At 40.2% G+C, this 24,406-nt stretch overlaps 1 protein-coding gene across 8 annotated transcripts in view; it reads left to right on the top strand.

Annotated features, from left to right (window-relative positions):
• The window catches only part of ST7 (suppression of tumorigenicity 7), a 252,467-nt gene that overhangs the window by 209,674 nt on the left and 18,387 nt on the right, over positions 1-24,406 (top strand). For 6 of the 8 annotated variants that reach the window (XM_047849616.1, XM_047849618.1, XM_047849617.1 and 3 more), the window contains 3 exons: positions 3,364-3,436; positions 4,898-5,000; positions 22,503-22,653. The exons of 1 other annotated variant lie outside the window; for it this stretch is intronic. In XM_047849616.1, coding sequence (XP_047705572.1) covers positions 3,364-3,436; positions 4,898-5,000; positions 22,503-22,653 — 327 coding nt within the window. The remainder of the gene's footprint in view (positions 1-3,363; positions 3,437-4,897; positions 5,001-22,502; positions 22,654-24,406) is intronic. One more of the 8 variants, XR_007150291.1, reaches the window with a different exon arrangement.

Below are 24,406 nucleotides of genomic sequence, written 5' to 3' on the forward strand. Positions count from 1 at the left end.
TATGCAAGAATTTTTTGCTATTTTTTTATTTTTGTTAAGCAATGAGAGTAAAAGTAATTTATTCAAATAAGAAGAAAACAAATGGAATCACATGCCACTAGTGAGGAATGGAGTATTTACGTTTCCCCCTCTTCCCATTTGATACTGATTAAAACATATTTTTGGTTATTTACTTTTTAAGCATTATGACTGTGCACATATACCACCAGCTTTACATACAGTGAAGGAGTATGGGTAAAAAAATTTATGGGAAAAATGCACTACAGTAGTTGTAATGTTGCAGAATTTTGTCACATTTTTCTAGTTGTGAATGTCCTGTTCGTGAGCATGAAGAGGCCTGGTTCTGGATTAAAGATCATCATTGATTGGGCACCTGTATTTTGCTGGTATACCTCAGTTGCATGTTTTTCTAAGTGGGTGAATATGTCACTTTGCTTGTTTAGGTAACCATCAAAACAATCTGATCCCTCTCATGAAGCTAAATCCTTAACAACAGGTTTTTTCTAGTTTATCAAGTGAGACTCCCTGTTATGCTGCCACCTCCAGATAATTATGACCATTGTTTTCAGCCTCAACTCGTTTCTTGGACTTTTCATTAGTCCCTTCTTCAATGGGAAGATGCTCAACACAGAAGGAACACAGATCATGCCAGGAAGGATGGAAACAAGATTTGGATACTTTTTTTTTAATGTTTTTATTTTATTTTTGAGCCTGAGCCACCCAGGCGCCCCGAGATTTGGATACTTTTTATATACAAAGTCTGAACTTTAAAAAAAAAAAAAGGTCTGGGGCGCCTGGGTGGCTCAGTCGGTTAAGCATCCGACTTCAGCCAGGTCACGATCTCGCGGTCCGTGAGTTCGAGCTCCGCGTCGGGCTCTGGGCTGATGGCTCAGAGCCTGGAGCCTGTTTCCGATGCTGTGTCTCCCTCTCTCTCTGCCCCTCCCCCGTTCATGCTCTGTCTCTCTCTGTCCCAAAAATAAATAAACGTTGAAAAAAAAATTAAAAAAAAAAAAAGGTCTGAACTTTTAAGTAGATCTACAGTTTTATTACCTTCCAATTAGGGTCAATGAATGGACCCTAATAAACAAGATATTTGATTCTGGGATTGATTTCCTACACTAGGAAGCAGTTAAATGTTTAGACGTTGGAAAAGCAACAAGACAGATCCATAAGTGTTTGGAATTCTTTTTTCTCCTTCTTAGTCATAAGCGTATCATTTTACACTATGCATATAGTGGTGAAATTTTGTTTGAACATAATTTATGAGATCAGGATTACAAAGACTCCTTTTCCTTTCAGTTCTTTGTTGGAATTTTCTATGATTATTTTTTTTTTTTTTTATCAATGGCATTGAAATTTCCCTCAGAGAAATTCCTCATGCTGAGATTGGTGGTAAATACTTACTACTGGACTAGGGATTGTTATTCTTTTATGAACTTATTTTCTTCTGTGGCTGTCTGTTATGGGGCTGGTCATGGGACTTGCTTTTCATTCTTACTATAATGTAATTCTTTTTTTTAAGTTTTTATTTAAATTTCAGTTAGCATACAGTGTTATATACAGTGTTATATTGACTTCAGGTGTATAATATAGTGATTCAATACTCTGTACATCACCCAGTGCTCAGCACAAGTGCACTCCTTAATCCCCATCACCTATTTAACCCATTCCCCCCAACCCGCCTCCCCTCTGGTAACCATCAGTTGGTTCTTTATACTTAAAGAGTCTGTTTCTTGGTTCCTCTCTCTTTCTCTCTCTCTCTCTCTCTCTCTCTCTCTCTCTCTCTCTCTCCCCCTTCTCTCTCTCTCTCTTTCTCTCTTCCCTTTGCCCCTTTTGGATTTTATCCACTGTAATGTAATTCTTTTGAAGTTGAAAACAGCCCTGTGAAGAAGCTGGCAGAACATTCCAGGTGATAAGAGTTTCTCTAGCATAGAGTGAATTTTGCAGCATTGGGAATGGTGTATTTTTACCTGGCCTGAATTAAGATGATATTTCTCTGTCATAGTATAAATGTGGTTCAGTGTTAAAGAAATACTATTCTGGTAAGAAATAGAGTCATAATTTAAACGCAAATTTTTCCCCAAAAGGGACTACGTTTTTGAGTTTATCTATTCTCAGCTGTATCTTTTACTTTTGTTTCCCTTTAAACTCATCATCTGAATCTGTTACCTGCTCCCTCTTCTCCATGTAAATTTTCTATACAAACTGAGAGGAACTGTTTCTTGGAGAAACAAATGAGGCTTCATATGAAAGAGGATTTCCTTTGGGTTTGAATGAACAAAAATTATATAGATTTCTAAATATTTCACATATATATCCTTATATATAAAGATTTTTCATATATGTTATAATAAATGTATTGCTTTTTTAACAAAAAACTGAATATGAACTTCTTGAAATTTAATGCAAAAGAAATCTGGTTTAAATCTGACCACTAAAAAATAATTTATTTAGGTGTTTTTTTTTAAGTTTATTTATTTATTTTGAGGGGGGTGGAGAGAGAGAGAGAGAGAGAAGGAAAGAGAAGCAGTGGGAGAGGGAGAGAGAGAATCCCAAGCCAGCTCCATGCTGTCAGTGCAGAGCCTGACACAGGGCTCAATCTCACAACCGTGAGATCACAACCTGTGCCGAAATCAAGAATCAGATGCTTAACCAACTGAGCCACCCAGGCGCCCCTATTTAGGTGTGTTTTTAAAAAAAGATCCAGGTGATATTTTTTCTTCACATTAGTATTTCATACACCTGTTGAGAATTTTTTTTACAAGTGACACAGAGGTCCTATTTGCCTTTTATGATATCAAGGGCATTCCTGTAATATTTAAATGCATATATTTATAGCTATTCTCTGCTTAATTAAATTTAATATATGAGAATCCATATCTTAAAGAAAAGATTGCTGAAGAGTCAGTCTGGTGGATTTTAAACATATATTCACAAAAATATGAATTACCCATAGTTTTACATACCACCTTTATACATAAGAAATAGCTGTGTACTGTATGCATTAAAATATTCTTAATTTACACTTTATTAGACTTACATGATTAAAATGCTTGTGGATTAAAAATCATTGCTCTTTATGGGGCGCCTGGGTGGCACAGTCGGTTAAGCGGCCGACTTCAGCCAGGTCACGATCTCGCGGTCCGTGAGTTCCAGCCCCGCGTCAGGCTCTGGGCTGATGGCTCAGAGCCTGGAGCCTGTTTCCGATTCTGTGTCTCCCTCTCCCTCTGCCCCTCCCCCGTTCATGCTCTGTCTCTCTCTGTCCCAAAAATAATAAACGTTGAAAACAAAAATTAAAAAAAAAATCATTGCTCTTTATTCCTGAAAACTTATAAGAATTTCTGCTTTCTTTTTCTCTAACAGATATAAGCTTACCAAAGTCGGCAACAATATGCTATACAGCTGCCTTGCTCAAAGCAAGAGCTGTCTCTGACAAGTAAGTGAATAATAACTTGTGTGGTACTAAATGCCTGACCTGACTTAAGGAGATGTGTTGCCTCTGAGGGCTTTCTCTGGAAGTTTCTCTTAGTCTATGAAATCCCCCGCTTATGAGCATGCATTTTCTAAAATCTGCTGATCTTTTCTTTCACTACTAGGAGAGAGTACATAACCCCAGGTACTTCAAGGGTGTATGGGTCCCTAAAGAGGGATTTATGTGAAATTCCATACCTCTGAGGTGACTTTTTTTTTTTTTTTTTTTTTTTTTTTTTTTGCCAGACAGTAGATACCAAAAGGCCTGCTTGGGACTTACACACAAAATGCCTTCCTTTTACTCATTTTTTTGCGTGTTCCTCTTCCGTCAGCAGTCCAAGACTGGGTAGTAGTCATAACAAACATGTAAGATGGCAGAGGGGATGATCATCTCCCATTCTTTGACTCATCAGATCCAAACTAACTCCCCACCCAGGGTCCGTTTGCTTTGAGTTGCCATCTCGGTGGGACATTCGCCCGTTTTATTCAGGCAGGTGACTATGACATAGAGAATTTTCATAAATGTCCAAGATGACTGGCAGGTGAAAGAGAACAGTTGGCTTAACTGTTTGAGTTCATAATAAACGCTTCCATTTCCCCGATACAATCCCTCCGAAGAGCTGAAAAGCAGATAACAGAAAAAGAAAACAGCCTCTGCTATGTCAGACAGGTTTGCTGTTAAGTGTGTGTGCACTTCAAGACCGAAGTAATTTTCTTTCATTCTTTTTTATCCTGTAGATCGCCAGTACCTACTGCAACATCTTTTCTCCCTACACAGCGACTCCAGCTTGGGAGGGCAGGGCCAGGGTTGTCACAGCTTCCCCTGTGGTGTCTGCCTGCCAAGCACAGCTCTGGAGTTAGCCCTGGGTGTGAGGTGAGAAAGAGATTGCATGGTCTGGTTTTTTTCATTCACTCGGGCAGGTGTCTGGCCCGCAGTTCGGGCACGCACACCCCCTGCCGGAACGGCCCCAAGCAGGCTTGCCTGCGGAGGAGGCTGCATCGCAGCACTGACATTGGGTTGGGAGCCTCCTTTAAAATTCTCCCTAGTTCTGTTTTTAACCAAGTGCGCTCTTCTGTAACCTGGTTTTCTCTTTTTCCCACACTGTCTGCCCTCGTCAGTCCTACCCCCTCCCCTGACCTGAGCAGGTACCTCATAGAAGATTTAGATTAGCTATTTAGACAGAGAGACTTGACAGCCGAATTTCATTCCTGCCGAGATTAGACGCAAGCACGCTTTCTGCTTCTGCTGGGGTTTTTGTTGGCCTCGGTCTGAGGGGTCACTCAGAGGTTCCATATAGTGGAGGTTTGGAGAGCTCATGCCATTGGCTCGCTGTGGTTTTATGGGCCCTTGACGCGTAGATGCCTTTCCGGGTTGATGCCCAAGCAGTGGTCCCAACTGGATGGTGTTTGTCTTCCTGCTTTTCAGATTCTCTCCCGAGGCTGCATCTCGGCGGGGGCTGAGCACAGCAGAGATGAACGCAGTAGAGGCCATTCATAGAGCTGTGGAATTCAACCCTCACGTGCCAAAAGTGAGTCTGTGGAATCCCCACAGGAACTCATTATGATAGCAGAGAAAGCATTCAGTGACCACAATGTCATGTCTCGAATACACCCAGTGTAAAAAAATGAATTGCAGCCAATGAATGCTGAGGCCCTATATAGTCTATGGTTATCAGCTTCATTTTTAAGCAAAAGCTACATCCAGGAGGCTTTGGGCCGATTTTTGGATTTCATATAATTAGGGTAAATTGATAGACTTAGCTTAGGCGGGTCAGGCCAGGAAGTCTGAAATTGGCAAAATATGGAGCTCCCAAGAGTGTTGATGCATTTAATAGGAATTTCACACCAGTTATAGTCTTAACTTAGACCCAACTTGGGAAATGAACCTTGTTGTGAATATAAGTGGTGAAAAAAAAATACTGATAAATGTGATGTTCTAGGTCTCTACAAATAAATGATACTTAATCAGTAATGGCAAGAAGATAATAGGGAGAACCTCAAAGTATGAAAAAGTGTTTTTCTTTTGACTTGTGAATGCCATTTTAGTATGTATAAGTAGTAGGAGAGGCTTGTCTTAATTGTTAACCACATGATTGACCAATTTATAAATACCCAATATTTCCCATATTTTTTTCCTGAATTTGGTTTTAAGGGAGTCAGATCATGGTAGAAGATATTTCTATAATCTTTTGTTTGGGAGATGGGTGTGTATTTATTATTCACCTATATTTCAGTACCTGCTATGTGATAGGCACATTGCTGAGGGCTATTTTCAGTTTGTCGATATTATAAAGTGCATTTTGACCTCTGGGAAACTTCATACAATTTATATCAGGTACTACAAGGCATACTTTTCTTGGCAAAATGTCTAATGAAGGCTTTCACTGGTGAAAAATGACAAAAGAAGGCTATTTTGTTTTCTTGAAGTACTGTGCAAAAGGTGGTACGTATGTCCGTGTATGTGTGTATGTGATGATTTATGGAGTTATCTACGTTAATCTATTTTATTCAGAGTGACAGTGATAAGGGACCTAACATCTTTTCTGAGCTTTTATTCAGGTCATGCTCATTTTCTCACAAAACAGGAAACTGAAGAATGGTGCACAGTACCACAGTCAGTGAAGGATATATTTATCTACTCTAGTTCCAGTGGATAATGACCATCATAATATTTGTAGACTTAGGCATTGTATATAGGGTGGCATAAAATATCTCTCTTTATTTGGTATCTTTTCAGCTATGTTAAAAGTGTTCATTCAAATTTGGTTAAAAGTTAAAGCTCATCATGAAAATATTGTCCTGAACTACAGTCAACTTAGGTCATCAATTAATATTTATTGAATGCTGTTCTCTAACTACAGAGTTGTTCTGTGAGCATGTATAGGCCCTTTTAGAAGTAGTATTGAGCAATAGAGTCCTAGTTTCTGAGACTAACACTTGGGTTTAGTTCTGGCTCTGTCATTTATGAGCCTTGGGGGGAGCTTGGGGCTTAGGATCTCTGAACTCAATGTTTTCCCTCATTTTTCAAATGAAGATAAAAATATAAGCCTTACCTGTCTTTTGTGACAAAGACCAAGTGGGATAATATATTCAGAGTTCTTTAAAAATACTTGAACATTGTATTTTCACAAAGTCTTAAAATTATTGACATGTGACTTGTTGGAGACCCCTGAAGTCTGGGAACTGGGTCTTTTTTTTTAATATGAAATTTATTGTCAAATTGGTTTCCATACAACACCCAGTGCTCATCCCAACAGGTGCCCTCCTCAATGCCCATCACCCACTTTCCCCTCCCTCTCACCCCCCATCAACCCTCAGTTTATTCTCAGTTTTTAAGAGTCTCTTATGGTTTGCCTCCCTCCCTCTTTAACTTTTTCTTTTCCCCCTTCCCCTCTCCCATGTCTTCTGTCAAGTTTCTCAGGATCCACGTAAGAGTGAAAACACGGTATCTGTCTTTCTCTGTAGGACTTATTTCACTCCGCATAACACTCTCCAGTTCCATCCATGTTGCTACAAAAGGCCATATTTCATTCTTTCTCATTGCCACGTAGTGTTCCATTGTGTATATAAACCACAATTTCTTTATTCATCAGTGGATGGACATTTAGGCTCTTTCCATAATTTGGCTATTGTTGAAAGGGCTGCTATAAACATTGGGGTACAAGTGCCCCTATGCATCAGCACTCCATTTATCCCTTAGGTAAATTCCTAGCAGTGCTCTTGCGGGGTCATAGGGTAGATCTATTTTTAATTTTTGAGGAACCTCCACACTGTTTTCCAGAGCGGCTGCACCAGTGTGCATTCCCACCAACAGTGCAAGAGGGTTCCCGTTTCTCCACATCCTCACCAGCATCTATAGTCTCCTGATTTGTCCATTTTAGCCACTCTGACTGGCGTGAGGTGGTATCTGAGTGTGGTTTTGATTTGTATTTCCCTGATGAGGAGCGACATTGAGCATCTTTTCATGTGCCTGTTGGCCATCCGGATGGCTTCTTTACAGAAGTGTCTATTCATATCTTCTGCCCATTTCTTCACTGGATTATTTGTTTTTTGGGTGTGGAGTTTGGTGAGTTCTTTACAGATTTTGGATACTAGCCCTTTATCTGATATGTCATTTGCAAATATCTTTTCCTATTCCGTTGGTTGCCTTTTGGTTTTGTTGATTGTTTCCTTTGCAGTACAGAAGCTGTTTATCTTCATGAGGTCCCAATAGTTCATTTTTGCTTTTAATTCCCTTGCCTTTGGGGATGTGTCAAGTAAGAACTTGCTGCGGCTGAGGTCTGAGAGGTGTTTTCCTGCTTTCTCCTCTAGGGTTTTGATGGTTTCCTGTCTCACATTCAGGTCCTTTATCCATTTTGAGTTTATTTTTGTGAATGGTGTAAGAAACTGGTCTAGTTTCATCCTTCTGCATGTTGCTGTCCAGTTCTCCCAGCACCATTTGTTAAAGAGACTGTCTTTTTTCCATTGGATATTCTTTCCTGCTTTGGCAAAGATTAGTTGGCCATATGTTTGTGGGTCCAATTCTGGAGTTTCTGTTTTCTTCCATTGGTCTATGTGTCTGTTTTTGTGCCAATACCATACTGTCTTGATGATTACAGCTTTGTAGTAGAGGCTAAAGTCTGGGATTGTGATGCCTCCCATTTTGGTTGTCTTCTTCAGTATTACTTTGGCTATTTGGGGTCTTTTGTGGTCCATACAAATTTTAGGATTGCTTTGGGAACTGGGTCTTACCGCTTCCGGCTGTACCAGCCAGACCTTTGTGATCCTAGCACACAAGATAGAAAACTGGTACAATACTTGTTGGTTAGATATTTTAGTTGAAGCCGTAGTGTAATTCTGTGATGGTCTGAAATGGTTGATTGCACCTCTAGAAGAATATTAAAAGCCCTAAGGAATAGTTTAAGTCTACCTTGGAAAAATTTAACTTAGTCAGCTAGCACTGTACCTGCAAACCAGAATTGTTTTAAGTGGGAACATTTGAAATATTTGAATTCACTTTACTTTTTAATTATTAACTGGAGAAAAGATAGGGTACGTAGGTAAACTGATTCTCTACCACTTTGCTTTGTTGGTGATTGTGCCAAGGGGAAACTTGTTTCCAGAGCCTCTTTGTCTGTTGACATTTTCATGAGGAAAAGGACCTGTGAGTCAATGTTCAGAATGAGTTCAGAATTAACCACAAACCTTTGATGCATGTGCACTATATACAGGCTGTTACAGACATCTTTTATTACGTGATACATTGTTTATTGGACTGTTTGCTAATACTTCAGGTAAACACACGCACACACACATGCACACACATACACACATCGATGACTTTTCAGGCAGAAAACAGCCTTAATTCTAATGAGACATCAATGAATGATATAAACTGTTAAAACTCTTAGACTCCTGGTATAAGAAGCGGCCTTAGAGATCATCTAGGACACCTTCCCATCCTCAGTTTGAATGTCTCCTCATAATGATATTATGATTATTTTTAATACTGGTTTGTATTGAATGTTTACTGTGTGCCAAACACAGTGCTAAGTGAACATCTTACTTATTTTTCATAACAACGCCATGAGGTGCATCATGTTATTATCCCTGCTATACAGATGAGGGTGCTGCAGGTTTGGAGAGGTTAGGTTGCCTGCTCAGTCACATAGCTAGTAAATGACAGAGCCTGGACTGATTCTGGGTTCTCTAACCCTCACACATCACCCTCCACTGCCCCCCCCCCACCATCCTACCAAGTTGCAGATTAGCCTAAACTTGAAGCCTTCAAATGATGGCGGGCATATCACTTCCCAAGGTACTTGTGGAAAATTCATATTTCGTGAAGATATTATTATATCTTAAATACTTCCATGGTTTCGTTTGCTCTATGACAGGAAGTCTTCAGTGGCTTACCACAGAAATTTTCAGCAACTGCATGCTGTTTTACTCAATTATAGTCTGTTGGAAGGAGCAAAAATACTAAATGTAATAGCTGAGAACTGCTTCCCATGAATGTCCAATTTAGGTCTATCTGGTATTCTAATAAGCAGAGGCGCATACTTGATATTTCAGTATCCAATGAAAAATGTCGGTTATTTACTTCAGGAGGGTTACTCTTCAGAACAGTCTTCACCTGAAAACATGCGGAGCAGGGAGGGTATCTCCTAAACACACCCCAGGACCAGGAAGTAAATAAAAACAGTAAAAAGCTATGTCTCTATTTTAAAGGAGGGCCTCTTAAGTGGTCAAGTATTTCTGAAGCTTTGGATTGCAGCAAAGTATAAGAAGGAAGCAGCCCATCCAAACTAAATTGTGTTACTCCCCTTCCTAGCAATTGCAGCTGTGTCCCCAGCCCTACAGAGGAAGATAGAAACTCCTTGAATGGTTCTTCAGGACCCTTCATAATCTGACCCTGCTTGTTTTTCATTTCTTCCAGCTCCTTCTAACAGTCTGTTCATTGTTCCAGAAACATTCTCTTCTCCTTCCCCCTTTGCTTCCTCTGAGGAAATCCTACTCATCCTTCACCCCCACCATTAAAAGTCACCACCAGGAAGCCTGTACCTCCCTCATGCCAGAATCAGTCTCTCCCCTCTGTGGTCTCTCACGGCAGTGCATTGACTATGAAATTAATGTTTACCCCCTTTTGAGGATGACCAGTGGTATTAGGATCTTAATGATGCTGCTCATTTTTTAAGAACTGGGTACACAGTTCAAAAAGATGGAGAAATCCCTACACCATTAGAGGGTGTTTCCCATTTAATGGGAATTATTTAATTAAATTTACTTAATTTAATTCAAAATAAGAGCTTTGAATTGACAGGGAATATTCTTCATTTTTTAAAGAAAATTTCACTCATGATGCTGGACAAATGAGAGGCCATGCACATCTTGCTTCTGTACCTTCATCTATATATTGTTATAGTTTATTGGATTTTTAGTTTTAGCTTTTTCTTCCGCTTTCCCTGCAGATATGTTTCCCCACCCACCCTGCTCTATTTTGTTTCCTTTACTGCACAGAAGCTTTTTATTTTGATGTAGTCCCACTTGTTTATTTTGACTTTGTTGCCTATGCTTTTGGTGTCATATCCAAGGAATCATTAACCATGTCAAGATTTACCCAGGAGGGTGATGCTTTTCTGCCAGTGATTCATCACTCTACACAAACCTGCGTTTTTACTAATGCTACGTACCCTTAATATGCTACAACTACATTGCAAGTATTTCCCTGCAAAGAGACACCTTTTTGGTTTAGAGGATGTTTTGTTAACTCCAGGGTGCTAAAGATAAATTTTCATTTTCTGACAACTTTCTAAAACAAGAGTAATGTACTGGTTTGTTACAAGCAGTATTAGATTTTTTTTCACCTCTAGTGGTGTTATAAAAATAAATTTCTTATTACTTTAGAAAAAAAAAGAAGGAAGTTATTCATAGTGCTATCATCTTGTCATATCTAAGACAATTTCCTTCTAGCTTTATTTCCCCATGCATTTTTAATACTTAGGAATCATAATCACATAGCATATACATATTTAAAAACATTAACATGGGGCTCTAAACTTGTGCTTTATGGTTGGGAATTGTGGGTTATATTTATTCTTTTTGGAGGAGGAGCATAGATTTTCATAGTTCTTTGACCTTAAAAAGGCTATCTTCTAACTTACCATTAACGTCCAAATCTGTTAGCCATGTGCCATCAAACACTTTAAAATTTTCTTAGTAACTGTTTTCTGAATGGTTTACTTCCTTACTTTTTGTCAAAAAACACATATCATGAAATCTACCTTTTTAACAAATGTTTAAGTATACAGTATAGTATTGTTAATTGCATGCACATTGTTGTAACACGGATCTTTAGGACGACTGAAACCCCATGCCCACTGGACCAGCACCTCTCCATTCCTCCCTCCTCCCAGGCCCGGGTAACCACCATTGTATTTTCTGCTTCTGAGTTTGACTACTTTAGATACCTCATCCAAGTGGAATCATGCAGTGTTTGTCCTGTGACTTGTCTCACCTAGCATAATGTCCTCTAGGCTCGTCTATGTCACAGCACAGGACAGGATTCCCATCTTCTTTAAGGCTGAATAGAATTCCATTGTGTGTGTGTATTACATTTTCTTTATCCATCCATCTGTTGATGGGAATTTAGGTTGCTTCCACTTTTTTGCTATTGCGAATAATGATGCAATGAACACCGGAGTGCAAATATCTCTTCAAGACCCTGTTTTCAGTTCTTTTAGATGAATACCCAGAGTAGGATCACTGGATCATATGGTAGTTCTATTTTTAATCTTTTGAGGAAGCTCCACACTGTTTTCCACAGTGGCTGTACCATTTTGCATTCCTACTAACAGTGCACAAGGGTTCTAATTTCTTCCCTTTCTCACTAACACTTGTTACAGTCTTTTTTTTTTTTTTTTTTGACAATGGCCTCATACATCCTAACTTGTATGAGGTGATAGCTCATTGTGGTTTTGATTTATACTTCCCTGATAATTTGTGATTTTGAGCATCTTTTTGTGTAGCTGTTGGCCATCTGTATGTCTTCTTTGGAGAAATGGCTATTTAAGTCTCTTAACCCATTTTTTAATTAAGTTATTTTGTTTGGTTTGGTTTTTTGCTATCCAATTGTAGGAGTTTCCTGTGTATTGGGGATATTAACCCCTTATCAGATATACAGTTGCAAATATTTGCTTCCGTTTCATATGTTGCTTTTTCACTCTGTTGATTGTTTCCTTTGCTGCACAAAGGCTCTTTACTTTGATATAGTCCCACTTGTCTATTTTTACTTATGTCGCCTGTGCTTTTGGTGTCATATCCAAAAAATCATTGCCAAGACCAATGTTATGAAGTTTCTCCCTATGTTTATCACTAGGGGTTTTATAGTTTCAGGTCTTACATTTAAATCTTAAATGTATTTCAAGTTGATTTTTGTGTATGGTATAAGATAAAGGTCCAGTTTCATTCTCATGCATGTGGAATCCAGTTTTCCCAGCATTATTTGTTGAAGAGAATGATTTAATTCTTGTGTTCTCTATTGCAGACATCAGGTGGTCAAGTCCAATAGCAAATCTTTTGGGCATAAAAATATTTGGGTCTTTATGTGATTTCCTTAGGATAGATATGCAAAATGAGAAATACTACATAACTTATTGAAACACATCAGGGCTCTTAATATTTATTGCCAAATTGCTTACCTAAAAAGATTGTGGTAGTTTACAGCCCCCATCCCCAATCAGCAGGTAACCCCTTCTTTACCATTTTGTCACACCCTTACCAGCAGTGAGCAGTTTGCTTAAGACAGAGAAAAGAAAACAAAGAAAACAAACATTTATGATTTTATTAGGTACAAATAGAGTTCTGTACTTTTTTTTTTAATTTTTTTTCAACGTTTATTTATTTTTGGGACAGAGAGAGACAGAGCATGAATGGGGGAGGGGCAGAGAGAGAGGGAGACACAGAATCAGAAACAGGCTCCAGGCTCTGAGCCATCAGCCCAGAGCCTGACGCGGGGCTCGAACTCACGGAGCGCGAGATCATGACCTGGCTGAAGTCGGATGCTTAACCGACTGCGCCACCCAGGCGCCCCTAGAGTTCTGTACTTTTAATTTGCATTTCTTTGCCACTACTAGTAAGATGGAACATTGTTAGCCATCTACTTTTATTCTTTTCTAAATTGTCAGGCCCATTTTGCAGACTTCCTGTTGTTACCAGGAGAACATATTAGTGTAATGATAGAGCGAAGAGTAGCAACATAAAGGTAGGCAGACCTATGAAGTGTTATTGAAAGGGTCTAAAAGTATTTGAAACAAGGACTCTCACTACTTCCTGTCCATGGTCCGAAGGGAACTGTGGGAAGAGGGAGTTGATTAGCTCCCTGCCTGTTTCCTTTTTGATAAAATGGGGATAAAAATAAAGGCTTCATAGGTCTGATGAAAAGTAAATGGAATTACATTGTGTAACCCATCCAGTACATGTGTTGGGCTTCCATCATCTTTGCCCTGGTACTTTTAGCTCTATTTCTGCATTGGCTGGCTGGGCTACCATAGATGCTGCCTAGAAAAATGCAGTAACAAGTACTTCTTGAAACATCTAGTGTGAAGGACAACTAGAGAGTGTAACAGTGGCACTGCAATGCCCCTGACCTTGAGTACCCACGAGGTCCCTTTAGGCCTAGAGATTTGAGAGGAGGCTCTAGCATGTTCTGGCTACAGCTAATGCCTTCTGGAATTCCCTGTTTGCAACTGTTGGTAAGTCCTTTGCTTGTGGCTGATTAAGAGTTACCCATTTCCAACCTCTGTCTCCTTTTTTTCTGGAATAGCCATCCCTGCTCTTTGCCACCAAAGCAACAATGACACATAACTAATAATGATTTTTTAAAGCAATAAACTTTTCCTCCTAATACAATCTTACATGAAGCCTTAATGAACAAAGCAAGTAAAAGCAGAACTGTTGTGATTGAAACTGGGATGAGAAAGCAGGTAGCCCAGCAACCCCAAGGCACCTTTGCATATACAGTTTAGAAAATAACAGAAGCCCGTGGCCGATCACTACCACCACAGGAAAGCCCCAAGCTTGTGAGGTCTCACACCTAGAACTGGAGGCTCCGCATGCATTCAGAGGAGCAGCGGGGGGCTGAGGAAGTCCCAGCTGCTAGAGATGCCTGGGTGCTATGCGTGGAGCTGTTGAGGGAGAAAAATGCAGAAAAATCACCAGCACCAATGAAGGGAAAGCTTTTATCTTCATCTTGCCTACGAGTATGCTATGGGCTCTTCCTACTGGTCCCACCCTGGGGGCAGCTGGGTGTGCAAGGGGGCAGTCCCTGAGCATGCTGGGGGAAGAGGGCTTGCCATGCTCCTGAAGCTCATTTTACTAGCAGGACAGCCCCGGCTTGACAAAATATTGATGTGAGGGTCCAGCCTACTAGATATGTAGTTTTTAAATTATAAGTCTCAGAGTGTGGGAAGTCATGAGAAAGCAGAGAGGAAAGAATGAAAATGTTATGACAGAAATGCATTCCTGGTAAAAATTTACATTAAAAAAAAACTCATCTAATGTTAATCTAGAAATTCTTATTTCATGGGGATTTTAAGACGCTTGTGGGGAAAACATCCTGGTAATTGTATATGCTAATGGAGTATCCACAGGACCTTGTTAGAGTGATGGAAATTCTATTTCATGCAAACACTAATGCAGTCCTCCCTTTATGTCTTGGTAAAGCTGATTGACAGAGTATAAAATTGCTTTTTAATCCAATTTAGGAAACAAAACGTGTAGTGGGTTTTAACATTTAAAAATGCTTGAAGCGTGGAAGCAGAAACTCAAAATACTCTGGCAGATTGTCTGTGATATTGTATATCAATGGTACATTTCAGAAATATTATTTCAATATAAGTTTCTTTGAATTGAGTCATATTTTGTTCCAAAGCTTTTTTGGATTAGAGAAAGGAGAATGTATTGTGGAAATATGACCTAGAGGAAAGTGAGCAGAAACCAGTTTTTAGCTACGTTTCTCAGGAATAGACAGTTTTTAAAAGGTCTCTTTCTCTAACAAAAAGCACTGTGGCTGCTCCCACCAAGGCCACTGCCATCAAGGTTACCTCTTCCTTGGTCACCAGATCCTTTGGTCTCTTGTCAAACCTTATCCTACATCATGTCTCCTCAGCGTTCTGCCCCACTGACCACTGTTTCTACCACAAGCTGTCTTGGTTAGCTCCATACTGCCTTCTCTCTGGCTTTCTCTGCATTTCTGGGCCCTCTCCTCCTACATCACTTCCTCCCCTGCCCGTCCCTCAGGTTGGTTCTCTGGGAGCATCATTCACTACCCATCCTTTTCTTGAAGCTCTCCTGGGAGATCTAGGCACTCCTGCTGCTCCATCACCCGCCTCTCCCTGCACACCCAAATCCCTGTCTCCAGCTTCTCTTCCAGGCTTGAGACCTGCACACCCCACTGCCTTTAGGCTGTCACTAAAGGAACTCCAACTGTCCTTTTGTGTCTTTATCTCAGCTAACTATCTCACATTATTCTGGTATCCTAAACTAGAAATTTCACAGTCACCCTGAATGCCTTTTCTTGCCTTCAGATTCAGCCTGGCACCAAGTCCTGGGGAAGTCTGCCTCAGTTTTGTCACCCCCTCACCCAAACCATGACAGAAGCTTTCAAGACTTTGCTAATTTCAATCTCATTCCTGTCCAGTGGTTCTACACATGACTTGCCCATTTCTTTCAAAGCCACAAACTGTACCAACTCATTTCTCAATTGCCCACTGCAGCAGTTTTCAAACTGTCTTCCTAGGAGCCATAAGAATCCCTCGGACCTCCCTTGGGTCCTTCCCCCAGGGCCCCCACAGCTTTGTTTTACATCAATTTCACATACTCTCTGTCATGTTTCTCTTTTTCTTTTGACCAAATTTTTTCTGTTTCTCAAAGTTTGAAAATCATGGAATACACTCTGAGTGAAGGTCACACTCTGGAGCATACATGGAAGACCTGTTTACAGTCTACTTGTCCTGCTTCCCTTGGAGAGTAGCATAAAACCTGAGTTCCAGTGACCATTTGTGCAGCCCTGCTGGAGCTACTTAACTTCCCAGTGCCTTCATTTTCCCATGTATAAACCAGGAATCATATTATTTGCGTCGCAGAGCTTTTGTAAGGCGTACCTGAGGTAACACTTGATTCTTGTTAGTGCTTCGTCAGTGTGGGCAGTGACTGCCATGTCAGTACTTAAGCTCCTCATGATTACAAGCATATTATGCCCCTTCATGCTTTGGTGCCTCTGCCCAGCCTTGCAGGGACTTCTGCCCCCCTCCCCAAACCCCGCCATTGTTGGAGGTAAACTAATTTGTTTAGTAAGACTGACTCATACTTTCCTTCTTCTGTGAAACCTTCTCAGACACAACGCCTCTCATTTGCTACCAGTACTAAGTCAAGTTGACCCTTAAACAAGGCAGGGGTGAAGGGTGACAACTCCCCAAGCAGTTGAAAATCCACATATAACTTTTGACTCTCTATAAACTTAACTACTAAGAACCTACTACTATTGACTAGAAGCCTTACCAATAACATATCTTGTATGTTGTATGTACTGTATACTATATTCTTAGAATAAAGTAAGCTAGAGAAAAGAAAATCATAAGGAAAACAAATTACAGTACTATAATGCATTTATTGAAAAAAATCCACATGTAAGTTGACCCACACAGTTCATACCCATATTGTGCAAGGGTCAGCTGTACGTACCTCTTATTAAGGCGGTCATCGTGTTGAATTTTATTGTTTCTTTGTCTTTACACACACACAGACACACACACACTCCTACAAAGATTAGGGATCATCCATCTAGGGACCTGACCAATTCATTCCCATGCCCTTTAGGTGCCTTTGAGGTGTGCTGTAGGTGCTCCCATAGGTGTGTCATTAGAGTACCCTGTGGGAACTCCCATATCTTCCTTGTGATGCGCTGTGGACATTCCTGTATCTTTTGAATGTAGCAGAGTAACTGATGAATAGGTAAGTGAGCCAGCAAGAAGCAGCTACCTTGTGAAGAGGGCCCCTGAGTGGTGATTTGGCAATTCAGCTTGGCATTGTGCTTGTTTCCAGATTGGTTAGTTAGGGACCCCAGTAACCAGTTCTTTTCAGCTGACCTTCCACTACTGTAAAATTGCTGAAGTATTTAACCTAAAAATAGGCTCTGTAGTTTATGGGACACACACACACACACATACACACACACACACACACACACACACACACACACACACACAAAGAAACATAACTTACCTCCACAGTAATATGAACATTTCATTTTTTTTGTTGGCAAAAGTAGCTACTATTTAGTGAACGCTCAGGTGCCAGGTACTGTGTCAATACTTTACATATACATAATCTTCAAAAGTTAAAACTGGAAAGATGTGTATTTTCACTATTCTACCAGATGAGCAGGCTGAGGTTGAAAGAAATAAGGTAACTTGTCCACGGTCTCAGAATGGAACAATAGAGCCGGGATTCAAACGGTGGGTCAAAGTGTCAGCAGGCAGGGGGCATGGTGCTGTGCATCTCATTCCCCATCACAGCATGACCCAAGAGAGCCATGGGTACTTGTGGTATTTTTGTCCTGTTCCAATGTGGGTCTTACTGAGTCCAGGGAGTAGGCAACATTGAAACTCAAAATATATAGCATGTCTTCCAAATAGCACTAGTTTTATTCTCTGAACTCTTTACTGGTATTTTTAAAGCATCTTTTCTGGGCTTTTAGCCTCTCTCAGGTTTAGTTGTACCAAAGCACTGTAATCATACAGAAATTACTGTCCCTGGTTATCTTTTTGTTTGTTTGTTTGTTTGTTTGTATGGCTTGTTTTTTATGTTTTCATTGCAAGTCTAGAAAAGAGGTTTGTATTACATATGTACATACACACATATGTACATATATAGAGAGAGAGAAAGAGAGAAATAAAAATGACTTATTACAGAAAACTTAGAAAGCACCAAAAAAGCACAAAAAGAAATTAATCTCCCATAAAATCAAATATTTAACCACCACTAACATTCAATCTGTAACTTTCCAAAGTTTTAATACCCACATATACATTTTTAATTACCAAAATCATAATCTGTATGAAACACTTATTTTTTTCATTTGGCAATATATCATGAACATTTTCTCATGCTAGTATTCTTCCACGAACTGATTTTTGGGAGCAGCCTGGTAACCATTATCTAAATGTGCTAAAATTTACCTAAATGTATTGAATTTACCTAAGTTTAGCTAAATGTGCTAAAATTAATCTATACTTTCTCATTTTGTTTGTTTCCGTTTTTTTTCTAATGATTTTCATATGACTTCTGTTGTTGGTATTTAAAATCCAAAAAAACCAAGAAACAAAACAAAATGGGGCGGGGTATGAATTAATTCCTTGACATTAATATCTATGGTGAAGTGTAACTTTGGGCTCATTTTCACTGAAATTGTTATAGAATTTTAGAACCTTAACACAAGAGAACTGAGCAGTCACCTGGGGTGGCCTCTGATGGGCCAGATCTCCTGACAGGTGAGCTGTCTCTGCTTACATCCCTCCATAAAAAGGCACTAATCAGCTCCTCTTTATATGTTCTGACTTTATATGTTCCTATGGACATAAGGAATCATACTCTGACAAATAGGTTTTGAAAGTTGCTTCCGAAAACTCTAGAAGCCTGAACTTCAAGATCAATGTGATTTGAGAATCTGGGAAGGAAGTTAGAGGCAGGGTGGCGGCAAGATAGCACAGAATGCTGGCTTAGCTAATAGGAGCCAAATAATTATTACAGACAGGCAGAGAGTGTTCTCTGATTTGCGAGCTACAGCTATTCTAATTGATTTCTGCATATTTGTGGATAGGGATCTGCCCTCTTCCATTTATTTTTCTCTTGACAAGTAAGATGTGAAATGTTGTTCCATGCCTTTCTAATTTAAATGTTGCACATGTTGAGAACTGATCTTGCCAGCCATTTTTAAGCCTGGCCAAAAACATAACACATTGTTGTTATTAGCCTTCATCATCTGGTTAGAGCCAACATTTTGTTTGGAACTATACTGGAGTATAAATCTCCTTTATAGGCATAACCTATTTCTGCCATAAAGTAGATTCGATGAGAAGATAACTAAGTGTCCTTGGTGAGTTGCTCTGGTTAGCCTCATGAGGCTGATTAGAGCAAGGATGCCCACTTTGAGAGACTCGTTAGGAAGTGAGATTCATGCTCTTGAGGATCTAATGATTCAGCTGAAGGGAAAGGCACATAGATAACGAATTTAAGGCAATGTGTGAAAAGTACACATACACAAAGATCAGATGCAGCTTAGAGGAAAAACAGAGCATTACCTCATGACCCGATTTTGGGCTATGGACGATGATGTCCTTGAAGCCATATGTACCACATTCAGTCTGCAAGCTGAGTAAACCATCTGTCTCACACACATGTGTACTATTTTCCAAGTATATTTAGATGCCCTGGTGGCCAACAATGCTTTTAAATGAATTCTTGCTTTATTACATTTATTGTAGCTTTTTGTCATATTGTGTATTTTCAATTGATAGATACTCTACTTACAATTCCTATCATGGGTGTCTATAAAGTTTTTTATGTTAAAAGTTGTTTTAGTTACTTGAAGATTGGACACTCTCATTGTCTACAACAGTGCTGTGCAGTAGAACCTTCTATGTTAACAGAAATGTCTCTGCATTGTCCAATATGGTAGTCTTTAACTATATGCTGCCCTTGAGGACTTGGAATATGGCTAGTGGGACTGAGGAAATGAATTTTTAATTTTATTTGATTTTAATCAATTTAAATTTAAATAGTCACTTGTAGGAGATGCTACCACATTGGGTAATGCAGATCTATTATATCCTTTTATAGGTAAGTTTCTACTCCTCTACACACACACAGGTTTTCTTTACCCCGCCCTGACCAAATGTTATGCCCAGAATTCATGATCCCCAAAGACCACCAGGGAGCTGAGTCCGATGCAAAAGCAAAGAGCCTGTATTCGAGCTAGCTCGAGCTCAATCCCCTACCTGCACCAACGCAGCGGTGAGATACCTGACTTTGTTTCAATATCTACCCACAAATGTGGGTGGCTACCAGGCCTACTTCTTCTCAGGGGCCCCTATTCCTGACAGTTCCTTAGGTCAAGAGAAGAGTTCTCTTGTAGATGCTTAATGCAATCACTTTAAAAGGCTTTCCTAATCATAGAAATAAAAAGAATGGTAGTTTACACTTTTCTTTCAGCCACCATCTGATTCTCAGGGACTTGAAGAAGTTTCTGTATAACTGGGCCACATGCACTAATGTTTTTCATATTTAGTTTGTTTCAGAGTTCATACAACATGTTCTTTCTTTAAAAATTGACTGTTTGGTAAGCAGCGTGGCTATAAATAATTATTAGAGACTCAGAAATAAAATCTTATCCTAGGGCTCATCTTAGGCAAGAAAATTTCCCTTTCCTTTGTTCTTTTTTTTTTTTTAATGTTCATTTTTGAGAGAGAGAGAGAGAGAGAGCGAGCAGGGGAGGGGCAGATTGAGAGGAGACACAGAATCTGAAGCAGGCTCCAGGCCCAGAGCTGTCAGCACACAGCCCAATGCGGGTCTTGAACCCACAAACTGTGAGATCATGACCTGAGCTGAAGTCGGACGCTTAACCAACTGAGCCACCCAGGCACCCCACCCTTTCCTTTGTTCCGATGATTATGAAGAGTAACCAAATGATTTTTCTTCTCTTACTCTGAAACAATTAATTAATACAATTAATTAATAGCACTTTACCCGTTCTATATCTTTCTCATGACTCATTGCCTTGGATTCTCTTAAGAACATCATGAGCAGTGACAACATACAGTGTAATCGCTTCGTTTGAGGTAACAAGATCATGAGAGGATAGCCAAGTATCTCTGAACATAAAATTCACCCTGATATTTATATTATGGTTGCTATTCATTATAAATGTAGTACTGGTTGGATTACTAGGTAACTCAAAATTGTAATTTTCCCCAAAGGACTTTTGTTCTGCACTGTTTGAAAACAAGATGGAGGAAGACAGTGACTTGTAGAATTTAAAAAGCCATATGACCAAAAAGTTCTTTTGGAACTCACACTTGAGAAGTTCCCATTAAAGCAATAAACACCTTTCATGGACCAGTCTGGGAAGAGGTCTTCCTATGGGGGTCTTTCTGTCGAAGGAGGGCCTTTTATGCACACCCCACCAAGTGAGATGGCTGTACCGCTCTTCTCTGCTACACTCTGGGCAGGCAGTCTCACTTTTTTGCCCTTCCTGATGTGAGGCCTGAGCTTAGACATCTCTTCACGGAACAGACCCAGAGTGAGGAAAGTTTCACTTGCTGAACCAGGAGGGCAGAATGTGTCCTCCTGGCTCCTGCCAGGCAGTGCATCCCAATACTGGGTTCACCAACAGGAGAGGAAGCTTAGAGACAACTACACTCAGAGTGCCCAAAGCACATAGATCCCCAGTGAGATGATAACAGAGCACTGATAGGTGTATCATAACCCCCATCTTGTATACCGGGATTCTTCCATTCTTCACCCTCTGTCGTAAATTCCACTGACAGATAAATCCATAGGCAGTTGTTTCCGACACTAAAGTTGTTGAACATCTCTTCTCCTAGCACTTCCTTTTACTGTGTTTGTCCCATTTTCATTAAACACATCCCTCTATCATCTGCTGATGTCCATTCTAAAGGAGATGCATGGATTGTTGTGATGGTGGTGGTGTGTGTGTATGTGTGTGTGAGGAGTGAAGCCCAGGGAAGAGCCAGCCAGCAAAAAGAAGTTAACATTCGCAAGTATAAAACACCACCCTAAATTTGCTTCCCTTTCTATTCTGTTGTAAACACCAAAGAATTCATTCTGGCCCTGTGCTCCCATCTCCTTTGTGGAAGAGAGGAATGAGGAGGCATAAGCTGAGGGCCCTTCAGACTTTGGGAAAGATCTAAAAGAACAGTATAATTTGGGGTCTGTGCCGTTCCCCTCCCTGGGGTCTTCCTGGGCTCAGGCTGCCACACCTCCTCCCTCTGCATGTGAACAACGATGTGTGGCTCTTTTCACAGGACTAGGTCCTTCTCCTTGGTAAGTCTGTACAGAAAACTTAATGGGCAGTGCTAGTCAGTCTCTCTAGTACAGTCAGTTCAGTCATATGACTTAACCTTCATGTGTCCATTTTAGGTATTTTCATTCTGGTTACAAAATTATATCAACTTACTGTGTCTTCTAAATTTTCCTTTTTGCCATTTGAGTCTCCATATATTTCATTGATTAGAGTATCTTACCCTCAAAGCCTCTGATCTTCACTGTAGGAAACTAGTACAAGGCTAACTATCCGTTAGCAAACTTTGGGTTGCTGGATGATTTCATAATTGCCTTCAAATGTACTAACAAGGATGCAGGTTTGATGAAATGCTTATGAGTGGTGGCTTTAGAGAAATCAACCTCTATTCTCAGTATTGAATTCCACGCTACTAATGTATTAATGCATCTGTCTCCTGCCTTTTTTATTTCAGTACCTACTAGAAATGAAAAGCTTAATTCTACCCCCAGAACATATCCTGAAGCGAGGGGACAGTGAAGCAATAGCATATGCGTTCTTTCATCTGGCGCACTGGAAGAGGGTGGAAGGGGCTTTGAATCTTTTGCATTGTACGTGGGAAGGCAGTAAGTAATTTTCTTTCTTTGAAACATTTTTTTAAGAGCATGAAAAGATGCTAAAACTGTTTTTACCCTGAATGTTCGTGATGAATAATGACGATTTGCATATCTATAGCTCTTCTTCTCTGCAATGTTCTATCACTGAGAGATGATGGTTAATGAGGCTCTTCAGTTCACCAGCAGTGGTAGGTGTTACTGAGGCGATGCCATCCTTAAACCTTAAAAAAGCAAGTTTTACAATAGATGGGATGAATCTGGACTGTTCTGGCAGAGGAGCATTCTATAACTGGAAAACCCTCTTTGGAGACCCGGACACCCCCTCAGCATCAGGGGAATCTTTGGCTTGGGGTTAGGCCTCGGGCTGGGCTCTGACTACCACTTCTGGATGGCTTTTCCAGAAGGATTGGCTAAAGAGCCACAGTTATCCTCCAGTGGAGCTGGGTCTGCAGTTATGCTTCAGAACAAGAGCAGTGGCCACAGGACCCTCGTGTTTGGTGGCAAGTGGAGCATTGGTGTGTTAATGGATAATGCTTATCGGCTAGATGTAGGGATAAATCGGTCTGAGTATGTGGCAGGCATAACCATTCTATGAAGGAGAAGAGGCTTTAATTGTCGGTGAGACAACGCTCCCTGTCCTGGAGGAGCGTCTCATCTAGTTGGGAGGAGTAACCAGCAGACAGCAGCTGCCCAGTGATCTTTTCAGAAGGGAGAGGTCTGTGGGGTGGAGGAGTCATGGGTAACCTTATAGGTCATATGGAATTTGAACCAAGCCTTGAAGAACTAGGACAGTGTTATAACCAAGGACACTGTGCTAAGTGGCAGGGCTGTTTGGAAGAATGCAAATTGAGAGGAAAGGCCCAAGACTACAGATTATTGGACAATATGTGCATTGACACACTGTTATTAGTTTAAGCAAAACAAATGCAACATGTAGCATGGGGTGTTTTTTTTTTTTTCCCTGTCATAGGGAAACAAAACAAGTATTAATCTTCTGATAATTTTTTCTTAGTTCACTCCTACTCTGATCAGCCTCACAAAGGAATGTCTTTTTAATCCCTTTCACTCTGTTTATCTTTGCTGCTTCCATTTTTATTTTGATAATCTTCTGCTCTTCCCTTTTCCTGCCCCACCCGAATCCAACAGGAATCCAAATTGATGCAGGAAGGGGGTGGGGTTGGGGGGTGGGCAGCCACAGGGAATGGGGTAAAAGTAAGTTGACAGAGATGGGACTCATGTTGACTGAAAGTTTTTTGCTTAGTTTTGAAAATACTTCTTTAGAGAATTGATAGTGAGTTTACTTAAATAATTTGTTATTTATAACTTGAGTGATGTTGACTTGGTTGATGCTTCCACCCCCCCCCCCCCCATAAGTGTAATAACACACTTCAGGTGTCCCGGTCCTATGTTAAGACGGCTCACTCCACTGAGGGCATGTGTAGGCATGTACAGTCCCCACTGGGTTTGGTTTATTACTGCATTTAAGGTGTTCTTCCCAAAAAGGACAAAAGGAATTTTTATTTAAACATGAGAAAGAGATAGAAAAAGCCTAGCAAGATTGAACATTAGAGGCCTCAACTAGGGTTAGTTGTGGAAAAATTTAGTGGATTGATTGGCTAACCAAATAAAGATATAGTCATAGATTAGCATTTGGGAAACATAGCAAAATTGATTAAGAAAGTTACAGTTGTATCGAAAGGATCAAAACAGGGAGGCAAGAAATGATAGAGACATGGTGTTAGGAATGGCATAACCATAAAAA

Source organism: Prionailurus viverrinus, chromosome A2 (assembly GCF_022837055.1).
Source record: "Prionailurus viverrinus isolate Anna chromosome A2, UM_Priviv_1.0, whole genome shotgun sequence".
NCBI lineage: Eukaryota > Metazoa > Chordata > Mammalia > Carnivora > Felidae > Prionailurus > Prionailurus viverrinus.